The 12,680-nt window shown below is 39.5% G+C and overlaps 1 protein-coding gene and 1 long non-coding RNA gene across 4 annotated transcripts in view; one reads left to right on the top strand and one right to left on the bottom strand.

Moving 5' to 3' along the window:
* Nucleotides 1-12,680, top strand: part of UBE3D (ubiquitin protein ligase E3D) — a 48,810-nt gene that overhangs the window by 13,162 nt on the left and 22,968 nt on the right. For both annotated transcript variants that reach the window (XM_081187376.1, XM_081187375.1), the window contains exons 6-8: nt 779-848; nt 2,859-2,967; nt 4,444-4,613. In XM_081187376.1, the coding sequence (XP_081043502.1) occupies nt 779-848; nt 2,859-2,967; nt 4,444-4,613 (349 nt within the window). The remainder of the gene's footprint in view (nt 1-778; nt 849-2,858; nt 2,968-4,443; nt 4,614-12,680) is intronic.
* The window catches only part of LOC308583439, a 58,244-nt gene continuing 50,046 nt past the window's right edge, over nt 4,483-12,680 (bottom strand). For both annotated transcript variants that reach the window (XR_014006216.1, XR_014006217.1), the window contains one exon: nt 4,483-4,589. This is a non-coding gene — a long non-coding RNA (uncharacterized lncRNA). The remainder of the gene's footprint in view (nt 4,590-12,680) is intronic.

The raw sequence follows: 12,680 nt of genomic DNA, 5'->3' as shown, positions 1-12,680 counted from the left end.
GGGCTCCAGTAATCCCATTTAATGTCCTGTGGGGAAATGAAATTAATTATTTCAAAATGAACTCCAGTTTAATGTATTTTTTTTGGTAACTTATTTGTTCATTTGTGGCTTAGTTAAACATTTAAAATAAAATAAAAATAGAAAAGCAAGCAAAGGTAAAGCACTACAGGTCTACAGACCCTTTAATGGTTGAGAATCACATGGAGCATGAGGTGGTTCAGGACTTGTATAAAAATAATCTACAAAAATTCAAATGGCTGCTGGTGTCTGCAGCAGCTGCTGGCTTGGGAGGATATATGAAACTTAAGACCTTTTCAAATATATAACATGCTACTATTTTTAAATATGCTTTGATAACTGTTTTGATTTCTTCTCTTCTTTGTTTTTTGTTGTTGAAAGTGTTCTTGAAAAATTAGAGAGTTTGGATGTGAATATTTTAAATAACTTGAAATACTTAGGGGTAACAGTGGTTTATCAGTCAGGCTTGTCATGTGTTGTTTTTAGTCAGCCCTACTCCAGCAGTCTGACATGAAATTTTAGTGGGCAAAGCTTGATCCGGATCTATGGACAGATTCAAAATGGTTGGAATTTTTTGAGCAAGAGGGCAGTTTACATCTGAAGCCCCCTTCCCATTTGAATACACTCCCTCTCCTTGTATATGTGTGGTTTATGTATTAGTTATTTGTCCCACGCCTGTGACTCAGTAAGGCTTCAGCTCTGAAATTAATTCTGCATTTGGTAAATATAGTACAGATACTTATATTATTTTTACTTCTAGGTGCCACAAAATACTATTTCACTGAAGTCTTTGTTCAGCCATCTGAAGAAGGTTTTGACATGGTACCAAGGTGTGAAAGAATTCTGCATTTTTAAACTTTTCAACAGTTCTGCCTTTGTTTCATTTTTTCCTGTACATTTCATGAAATATAACATACATTTAATGGTATTTGAAACCGTGTTAATTAAGTGCATTCCTTGCTTTTTCTGTTCTTTCTCCTGCTAAGAAGTGTTAATTAGACTGTGGCATTAGGAAATGGAATTCTTGAAGTCAAAAGTCATCTGGCTGATTAAGGGGTGCCAGTTTCTATGGTACTCTGTAGCCATCAAACATCACAAACTTTTTAAAAGGTGCTTCTATTTCTTCCCAGTAGAAGGAAATGTGCATTCTTCTTCCTTGAACCGAAAGTCCATTCCAGAAGCCTGAACTGTATCTAATCATGTATGGATAATCTATTCAGGGGGCAAAGGAGAAGAGAATATTTTTTATCCTCCCCTCTGCTTGCCCAGACAGATGTGATATGTGGTATTAGACACATTATGGCTTGGGTTGTTTGTGTGCTACTCAAGCTCTTAGATTGGACTTCAGCTGTTGAATGCACTCTTTTGGCACATGTGTTTCCTCTCCATGTATCTTCCTTATAGATGATGTCCAGGTCACGCACTAATCTACTGCATTCTCTTGGCTTATCATCCTGCTACACCAGGTGTGGAGACCTTTAGCCTTCCAGATGTTGCTTAACTGCAATTCCCATTAGCAAGCATGGCTAATGGCCAACAATAGTTGGAGTTGGAGTTCAGCAACATCTGAAGGGCCAAAGGGGTTTTCCCACACCTGTTCTACACTATTCATTATAAGGCATAGTGCAAAGCCAGATTCACAATGTTACCGAAACAGTTAATACTTGCATTTCCTCCCCTGACTGCTTTCCCTAGTATTCCTACTGGTTACCCTGCCCTTGAAAACCACTATTATCATCCTTGCAATGCCCTTGTAACATCCCAGTTTATGATGTGCTTACAACAGTATTAATAATCCCCAGCCTGAGCATTGGTTTGCTGTTGTAGCAAGTTTTAGGGTTAATCAGTGGCAAATTATGCAAACTTAAAAGTTGCTGTAATTAATTTCTGCCATGAAACATATAATTGCCAATTACAAGCTGATACTTGACCATCTTTTTCTAACCTGCACAGCAATCAGTTTCAATTAGAGCTTTCTTCCTTTTTTTAATTGGAGGGATGGCTTTTAAATAAAACATTTTTGAACAAATTTCATCAGCTGTACCTGTGCTGCAACTACCATAAAGTGCTGCAACTACCTTGCATTGTGATGACGATTATATGGATTAGTTTCTCTCTTTATGGAGGTGGAAGATTTTTCAGCACATGTTGTGTATGCACTATGCCAGGAGTCAGAAATTTAGAGATAGGAGAGAATAAGGATATGCTGAAGAGACAATAGAGATTTGTGTTTATATGTTAGTCCTGGAAAGGGCCATAAGCTCTTTTGGACAGGGTTGAGGTCTGGCATGTACATACAGTCAGGCTCACATTATAAGATGCTGGGGATTATTTTCATTAAATGCAATCCCTTTGCCTTGAACCTTCTGGGATGCAGTACTGTATTAGATCAGGTGTGACATTTTATTGTATAGTGGGGGTGGGGAATCATTGCTAAGGAAGAAGGTACAGAAATCTGGTTGATTACTACATGTAAAGAACTCCAAACTGCTTTTGTTTCTGTATTGCAGAATAGTTAATGGGCCAGTTTTACCTCAACAAGGCATCTTGAACAGGACACTGTTTTATTCCTGCCCTTTGCATTCTTCATGCTTTGATGATACTTCCATGTCCTTTTTTTTACTACTCTTGCTGTTTCTGCTGTCCAAAGCCCTACTAAATATTTTTGTGTGATTGGGGCTGAAAGGTACCTCTTCCATAGGTAACAGTGGCACTGGAAAATGCAAATGTCTCATTTTTCAACAAGCCTTGCCCTGATTTTTCTCTCTCTTTTTACGTACTCATTTGCTTTTCATGCAATGGCAGTCATGATTAAGCTATCTTTGCTTTTCAAAAAACAGGTCTCCCTTTATACAAAGTGTTGTTGCCCAGTGCCTTGAAGAGCTTTCTTTTGCTAGAAGCACATTTAGGTTCAGCATACAAGGAACTGATGGGACAACCTACATCTTGGTAAGTTGCAGACCTGTTAACTTTTTCATACTGTGATATCCTACGACTTGCCTCCAAATCTTTCCATGCTGTTTAGCTTGCTCACCCTTGCTAAGCAGACTTTGTTAATTCTTCTAACAGTTAACAGTGCAGTCTGATGCACAGTCTACTCAGAAGTAGATCTGAGGGACAGTTAATCCCAGTTAACTGTCCATAGGATTGCACTCAAAGGCTGCAACCCTATGCCTGCTTACCTGAGAGTAAGTCCCATTGAACTGAATGGGATTTACTTCTGGGCAGACTGCATTCAGTGCCACTGTTCCTCTTTAAGGGGTGAGTAGATATGTAGGGTTGAATTGTAGTTGCAGTTACAGAAATTCCAAAATGCAATTGAAATTATTGGCACAATTGCATTGTGTAAGGGAAGTCAGGACTTCACTCACCATTTGCCATGGAATGTCCATTGTTACAGCACTTCCAGAATTTGTCTTCTATGGTAAATGAACAGGATTTGCATGGGCAGTTTCCTAGATTTGGGATCTAGGGCTGCAGCCATAGGGCCCAACTACTTTGGTGATGAGAAGCTGTCTATAAACAAATAATAAACTATAAATACACATACCTGAAGTAAATTCCATGTAACTTTGTAGGACTTACTTCTAGGTACACATGAATCATAATCATGGGAATGCTGAATTTGAAGTTTCATTGCCCTTTAACTCCATGTTTATAAGTGTGCTTCTGTCTGTGTATGCAAAAAAGTTAACCAGTCAGTGAAATGAACATAGCAAGAGGGCAGCCCGATTGTTCAAGGAGTCCTGGAGCAACTTGGCAGGGGGTTGGACTCGATGGCCCTTGTGGTCTCTTCCAACTCTATGATTCTATGATTCTATGATTAACTTTCCTATGAGGAAAGCTTACAGTGTTTGGGACTTCTTAATTAAGAAAGGTGAGTAGGTGGGGGCAGGGTGGGGCCAGGCACGAGAAAACTCTATAAGATTATACATGGTGTGGAGAAAGTAGTTAGAGAGAAGTTTTGCTCCCTCATAGTACTAGAAACTGGGGTTATCCAGTGAAGCTGAATGCTAGAAGATTCAGAACAGACATAAAGAAGCAGTTCTTCACACAGCGTGTTCTTGAAACTATGGTATTTGCTGCCATTAGATGTAGCAATGGCCATTAACTTGGACAGCTTTAAATTGGGATTAGACAAATTTGTGGAGGACAAGACTATGAATGGCTGCTGGTCATGATGCCACTGAATGCCAGTTGACAGGCAGCATGAGTGGGAAGAATGCTGTTGTGTTCATGCTCTTCTTGTGGGCTCCCTGTAGGCATCCGGCTGGCCACCATGAGAACAGGACCTGGCCTAACTGGGCTTTCGTCTGACCCAGCTGGGCTGCTCTTATGTTCTTAAATGGACTGGACCCCCACCCCACCCCTTTTTAAAAAACAAAACAAAACCCACAACTTGTAGGTTTGTCTCTTCATCCACAGATGTGGCTACTAAATTCTGACACACTTCTGGTGGAATCTTCAGGAACACTGGCCTGCAGTAATATTTTTACAGTGTTTGAACATGATATGTCGTCTGATTTGAGGCCGTTAAAGAGTCAGAAGGCTATCAAAGTCCTTTACCATCCCTGTGTGAAAAGCAGAAATAAGGAGTAAGTACCTGCTGTTTATGTCGCTTCTGTTAAAACACCGTAGCAGGTTATTATTTTATTGCCATTGTTCAAATCGCCAGTGTTTTTATTTAAGCCAGTGAATTCTAATACAGAAAGGTTTTATTTCACCTATTTGAAATGGGGTGAAGCAAAGTCACCATAATGTTTGACTACAAAACAAGATATTGCACTATTTTATATAATACAGTGTGGGTATAATTGCGGTATGAGGATATCTGTCTATATTCTGCTGATGGCTTTAACTGATGATAGAGCAGAATTTATTTGTTTTAGTACTTGCCCTGTTAAGGAATATGGGCTTCTTTAGTGTGCTTACTTTTTCATCTGTTGGCTTCCTGATCCTGGCTTTTATTTTGTGATATATAAGCAGTATGAGGTTATAAAACATCTGTTCACCCCCCCCCCCAAATGCCTTAAGGTCATGTGAGGGCTAGCTTTAACCCCTTGCCACTATTATTTTGATATTCTTTTGGGAGCCGCTCAGAGTGGCTGGGGAGGCCCAGCCAGATAAGCGGGTTGTAAGTAGTAAATTATCATCATCATCATCATCATCTTTATTGACACAGCCGTGTTCTCTAAAGGTCCATGCATTTAGCTGGCACATGAACATTTTTTCCGATAAGGGTGATTCCTTTCATATATTCTCAATGTAAAAGAAACATAGTTACTCTTTGAAGTTATAGTCATTCACCTTTTATTAACTCCACATGTTTTAATGATTCCAAAGGTATTTTCTTCAGCAAGGAATTTTGTACAGGTGGGACAACTTCATTTTTCACGAATAATTCCCATAAATGGAAGCGGAGTTTTTAGACTTAAAAGTAGCCAGGGAGAATAAAGGTGGGAATGACTTTATGCACATATGTACTGATATTTATGTCTAAGGGTAAAGAAATCTTGTTTGCTTAAACAGTGTTTTAGTGAGTAGTGTGTAATGTACAATGTACATTTGTAATGTGTTTGGTGAGGGAAGTCTTCTGTCTGGTCAGATGAAAGTTGGTTTAACCTTCACTTAGGGACCTTAACTGACAGCTGAAGAGGGGTTGGAGATAGAACTCTCTGTGTGCAAATGAAGGATAGAAAGAATTCGAACCACAGTTCATGGCTCAGTTGGTAGAGCACGAGGCTCTTAATCTCAGGGTTATGGGTTTGAGCCCTACATTGGGCAGAAGGCTCCTGCATTGCCAGAGTTAGACTAGACGACCCTCGTGATCCCTTCCAACTCTACAGTTCTATGATTCTATATTCTTATTGGTGGCTGTGCAGGTTTAGAATTCTTAGTTAGACTGTGTGATTGGTGGGGCTGGACTAGGGGGGCCAGAAGAAGTGTATATATGATCAGGTGCTGGTCAACAGTAGTTAGCTATTGGTTAGCCAGCCCTTGCTGGTCAGAGGGAGATGAGGGGAGAACCTGCCTACAGCAGTAAGGGAGAACTGGGGGGAGGCCGGTTTAGAAAGCAAAGCTTTGGTATCCTGTAGGAGAGCCAAAGGAAGAGGACAAGGCAGCAAAAACAGACCTGCATTTAAATAGCTCAGTAGGGTTGAAGCAGAGCTAATGCTTTTTTGTGGTAAAGAACCAATTTACATGCTAATGCTTTTGTAGCTTTTGAAGCAGCAGATGCAATGGGGTGCCTTTAAATTTGTAGGACTGTTGGTTGACAGGGTTTTCTTTTATAAACACATCACCTGCACTTCATACCCTGGATTAAGTACTTTCTAGTTCATTTGTTCGCTCTTTTAAAACTTTAAGGGACATTTTAAAAGAAGCTTGTGCAGAATATGCGGGGCTGAATGGCTTTCTTTCTTCATAATTTTAAACAGATGGGCAAGTCTCTTGATGCACAGACCACATAATAGCAAGGGCATTTTTGTCTCCTCTGAGAGACTGAATGAGCACATAAGGCAGGAAGCTACTGTGGTGTAACTAGCATGGGGTTAGACTAGAGTGATGAGGTTCAATATGGGAAAGGTAAGGGTTTTTTGAGTGTCTTTACTCGATATACATTTAATCACTTGCTTTGGGCTTTACTCCCTTCTAAAATAGAATCTTAAGTCCTCCGGTATAGAAGCTGGTGAACTGAATCATCAGTTTGTTCTTGATTGGTTTTTGTGTGTGTGTGACCTTTAAGTTTTTTGCTGTTAAAAGCAAGAAACCCAAATTGAAACCCTGATTGCTTAATCATTTTAAGGAAGGTTTAGCTTTAAAACCATTTAATTTTTTATTTTCAGTCATACAGAGTACACTTGAGCATGGTAGCATATAAAGCTATATTCTCGTTCCTCTTTCTTTGTCGGCTGTATTTTGGTAGAGCTCAGTTGCAGTATAATAGGTTAGCTATCTGTTGTACTCCCTATCCATATCCAACTGAGGACATCTGAGCAACACCAGAATATTGCTCCGAGCTATGCAAAAATCAAAACAAAAAAGCAGTATGAGGTAAAGTTTGGTCCCACCACAACAATTTATTTTCTCTCATGCAGCAGGCTCTTTGGATCTCAGCCCAGTACTTCTGGGTAATTTACATTTGCTCTCAGTCCTTAGCTTCTGCCTCATAGAAGTGTTTACTTGGCTGTTGAAGCTGCTTTTGGGTAGCTTGGGGACTTCTGTGGATTATCTTTATCCGTAATAGTCTTGGAGCACAATCTTTAGCACCTGCTTTCAGAAGTAAACTCCATTTGAAGTTGTTTGGACTTAACATCCAAATAGTGTGTTTAGAATCACGGGCAGGTTGGGCCAAGTGACTCATGTTCACATGCAGATTATTCTGAGTTTGCTCTTGTGTTCCTTTCACTGATACCCACAGATATAGATTATAAACACACGTCATCAATGTTCAGCACACTCATCAATGTGTATTTGCTTTAGACTCAAGGCTGCTCATGGAACTGTATTAGGAGCAAAGCTGCCTCACTTCTTAAACTTGTATCAGTCCCTTATACCCTGTTCTTCCCCCAAAGAGCTCGGAATAGCTGACATATAGTTGCCAGGCAATTCTGCACTGAGGTCGTTCTTTGGTTCAGGGTTGATTGGCTTTAGAAGTAAAATTACAGCATGTGCCTTCAGATCATTCTCTGACGGGGTTGTTGCTTTTATTAAGTTACACCATTTCCACTTTCTTAGTGCTTTTCTTTCCCTCATAATTATCTCGGCCAATGAAGAATCATGTAGTGAAGATAACAATGTTAAGACACTAGCTTGAGTTTCCTCAACTTGGTACCCTTTGCATTTTGTTGTACCACAACACGTTATCCCTGACCATCATCCATGTGGCTTGGGAGGTGGGAATTGGGAATCAAAAATCTGGATAGTACCAGGTTCGGGGAAGGCTGTACTAGTTAATCAATTACACCTGGGATCACTTAAATGAATTAATCTGGTTTAGGTGATGTGGTGATATAGTCCCTTTAAGATTAGCTGGAATAAGCCTAAACACAGATGCCTCTCATTAAGACCTCAAGGCCAGTGTTGAATGGTAATTAAAGACACATACTTATTTCATTGGGCGGAAGGGGTGAACGCACATAGTCAGTGTTCCCTTAAAACCTGGGCTGCAGTGAGCATAACAAGCTCTCAGCATGGATGGTCAGCGACTGTTTGGACATTAGAAGATACTGTATTTTTCTGTGTATAACATGCCCCCTATTTTGGGGGACTCAAAATTAAGAAAATGGGGGGAGATTGCCCCCATGTATAAGACTCCCCCCCTTTTAACATTTTTTTTTAGTAAAAAAAACCCCTTGTCTTATACACAGAAAAGTACAGCATTTTGCTTTGTTGCTCAGCCTGCATTTTACCAAGTTTTATTTTAATAAAGTTTCTTGTATGTTTTTATGGAAATTGGTCTCACTTGAGTTTCTAAACCTTCGATCTTGAATACATATTCCAAGTGGGTCATTCATTACAGGTGAGTATAGGGGTTCCCGAATTATGTCAGCCAATCAGGGAGGTTGTTCGGGCCCATGCTTACTAGACAGGCAAACATTTGTTGTTCTTTTAGCAGTGATCCATTAAAAGATTTCTGAAAGTGGTGACATAATAAACCACTTCTTACTGGCTCAGCCCTAGTTTGGATAGCATTGGTTGCTTTGACTCATTTTGTACTTTAACTAGCAACCACTCTTTTGTGTCCAACTCATGGAGGTACACAAATGAAACCAGCTATGGGAAACATGTGACCTTCCAGATGTTGCTGGACTACAGTACCCATAATCCCTCGCCATCATTCTACCCTTAACATCTGGAGGGCAACATGTTGTGCACCAATGGTTTATACACTGCAAGTATATGGAAAGAAAGATCTGTTTAATAATGGGTATTCTGTAGCTACATAATGAAGGAAGTGGGGCCTGGCCATCAAACATGTCTCTTTCACTGCACAGCTATTTGCCCATAATGAAGCTGCTTCCAGAGACCCATTTTCTGCAGTACTGTGTACCATAAAACTCAATGACAAATCTTACATTTATTGCCCGTTATTATTGAGATACCTTATTAAGAAGGGAGTGTGGGCTTTTTGTTGTTCTTGGTGTTTGTATATCTCCCCGCAGTTAGTAATCACTTTCTGTAATTTGAAATATTATTGTGGATTTCATATATCAAGCTCTTAATCCATTGAAAGACATAACTGATCTCCTGAAACATTATGTACTCAAAAGACAGAATTAGATGCTCTAATTAGAGTTCTGATTTTCATGTCCCCCACCCCCCAATCCCCTTTTTATATTGTCAAGAAGTTCGTTTGCACCATTAGTAGAAATTGCAAGACAAGACATCTCTTGGGTAATGGTGGGATAATAAATCCCTTAGTAATGTAGCTGTCAGAATATTTTTTTTTTAAAAAAAAATCATTTTAATTTTCATTGCAAATGCTAAGCTAACAAGGAAAGACTTGGGAAATAATGATTGTCTTCTAGTGGACAAGAGTACTGTCAAAATACACAAGGACAAGTGAAAGTTAAGTTGGTTTTCTGGAGTTTTGTACATGGCAGACAAGTTCCCTCACCACAGCTGAAAGCTAGTTTTTGATGCAAGCTTTGTGCCTGTTTCATTAATGTGGGATCGGAGGGGGCGCTGCTTGGACAGGGCATTTTAGGCTATGATTTTCTTGGATTATACCATGTCAGGCTATTGCAGAGGTGTGAGAAGTGTCCCCCCCCCATTCTGAGAACCGTTTTTTCTTATATGGAACCTTTTGGGGACTAGAAGTGGTGGGTGGTACCAAAGGTGGAAAAACTGGGCAGAACAACAAAGGGGACTCTTGTTTTTGTACATTGGACTGTATTTTAGCTGCACAGAAGTTGCCCCACTCCAAATTAAAGGCCCTTAAAAGTCTAAAGTAATAGGACAGGCTTTGCCTGGTCCTTTTAAAGATGCTAATGGAGAGAACTCCATTATAGAGGACTATATTGTGGAAAGTGCCCCACAATTTTGATGTCATGCCTGGGAAAACCCCTCTGTCTCTCTTTTTTGAATCTCTAAAGATGGGGGCATCTGGAGAAGGGTTCATGGTGAAGATCTTAATTGATAGCAGGTGAGAGAAGGCAGCATTTCTCCCTTCAGAAGCCCTAGTCTCAGACCATATAGCTTTGAAGCCCAAACCATCAACTTGAACTGAACGCCAGAATGAACTGGTAGTTAGCAAAGATACCAGCATAATGATTGGGGTGCTCAGTTGCAATTAGCAACATGACTTCTGCATTTTGAACCAGCTGCAGCGTCCAGATTCTGCTCAACAGCAGCCCCACGTACAACACATCGCAGTAATCTGCCTAGGCTGAAATCTCTTGAGGTGCTAGTTTTTTAACATGCAAGGAGAGGAGTATGTGTGAATGTGTGAATATTAAAGCATGTGCTCTCCCTTCCCACAACTCAAAGTAGTTCAGTCCATAACAGCTAAACCACTGAAATATAAACTGGCCCTTTGGCATTTTGTTACCCAAGGGCAATGGGCTGAATGTTGCAGGATGGGAGAAGTTTATACCCTCCATATTAGAAAACTCTGTTGAGGTTTTATTTGCCTCAGAGATGAGAGAAATGTGATTGCGATTTACATAAGTAAAACGGCTAAGCTCCCTGATAGTCGGACATTGCCTTTGTAATTTTGTTTACTTAAAAATGAGATTATTATGTCTGAAAATAATGTGTCATTAGCCACAGCCTGCAATGATTTATCATAATTGGCTGCTTTACATCCATTTGAAATAGCTAGGCACATGAATTTTCCCTAAGGCTACATTAGTCAGCGTGAGCTCAAACTGCTAGGTTGACATTTTTTCCTCTCCAAACTCATATGTGAGTGTAAAAATTTTATGAGGCAGCTTTAACAAGGCCCTTTGGGATTTGGGATTATTTGTCTTAAGTTCTTATTAAAGACAAAAAAAAGTTTCCTTCACTATGTTTATCCAGGTAGAGTAAAGCTCCTTTTTCAGAGGCTAGACTGTTTAGGAATAAATAAGATTTGACAGAGAGAATCGGGAATCAAGTACAGGAGGTTTTCTTCTGTGCTAAATGTATTTTGCCAAGATAAATGTTAACTGTGACAACATATCCCAGGTTTCTAAGGCTATTTCTCTAGATTAGAAGGTTTGTAGAAGAGAAAACTGCTCCCCCCCCCCGCCAGGAAATAGTGAGTTCTGATAAGTGAAAAGTGATGCGCATTGAGGAAAAATTGTCCCCATTAGATGCATACAACAATCTATTTGAACAAGCAACTACTACTCAAGAAAGCAATGCTGGAATCACGATAAGCTCTGAAAAGGCTATCTAACGCAGTTGCCAAAAAAGGGAAAAGCTACAAAGGAATATATTTTTCTTTCTCTCTAAGGAAAGGTTAAAAATAATACATCTGTTATCCTACTGCCCCTGTATAAAGGACTGTGTACCCACACCTTTTGGGTTTCTATCCAGTCCTGGTCATTCTATGGTGTAGCTCTAACATTGTTCCAAACCATGGTTAAGGAAGCTTAAGTATTTTTTGGCATGAGTTTGAATTGGTAAACCATGGTTTTGGGTCATCCAGCAAACCTAGATTTGCAAGTGGGTTTGTAAACCATGACTTGGGCTAATTGATGAGACCTAGTTATAGCCTCTCTGAAGCCAGCTGGACCATAACAACAGAAGTCTTGAACAGATGGCCAGTGAAAGAAGACATGGAGCGCTAAACCATGACTTGCTTTTACTTTTGGAATGTCAAGCCACTGTATGCATTCTAAACAATGGGTACTACAAACTGGTATGGAGTTTTTATCAGAAGATACATAATCTTACCAAAGAAAAGCCTAAATGAATTAGGAATCTGTTTTAGAAACGAGATGGCTCAAAAGAGGAAGCAATTGAATTACAAAAATGGAGACCATCTTTATGTATCTCACTTTCGTTAGTTTCATTTAAGAAAAAGCAGCTTGGGTAGGTGGGGATCAGAAGACTGAATCACTTGTTCTGTGGCTTTTCCTATTTTCTTGGTAGCCTATTCATTGCCATAGGTTTATTATTTATACCCAAATTTTGAGTACAACGTGGTGCATATCTCCCAAAAGTAGTGCATCTAAATAACATTTATTATTTAAATAAAAGGGGAAGGGCTGTATTTCAGTGGCAGACAACATGCTTTGCTTACATAAGGCAAGGGTTCTGTTCCCATCACCTCCAGTTTTTAAAAAAGGATCCAGTAACAGGAGAGAACAATTTCTGTCAGAAACTATGCAGAGCAGTTCCTGATCAGAAAGGACAATATTGGGGTTGATGGATCTGGCATAGGTCAGTTCCTATGATTTAAAAGAAATGACAGTTATATAAAATCCAAATAGACTGCCTTAGACTGTGTATTCACTATACAGATTTAACCTACCCAAATCTTAAAGCTATATAAGTATCTAGCATTACCTCATTAAAATCTATTGAGGTTTATAATGGGAATATTATTAGATGACTACATGGTTTAGTTGAATATATATTCTTTGGCTGGATTTTAGGTTCTCTTATCAATATCAAACTCTACTGGTGATGTGTTAGTATCGAGCAATCACAGTGTTCACTGTGGTTTTAAA

Source organism: Podarcis bocagei, assembly GCF_964188305.1.
Source record: "Podarcis bocagei genome assembly, chromosome: 3".
In the NCBI taxonomy this organism is placed as follows: domain Eukaryota; kingdom Metazoa; phylum Chordata; class Lepidosauria; order Squamata; family Lacertidae; genus Podarcis; species Podarcis bocagei.
This window is presented reverse-complemented; position numbering and strand designations above follow the sequence as displayed.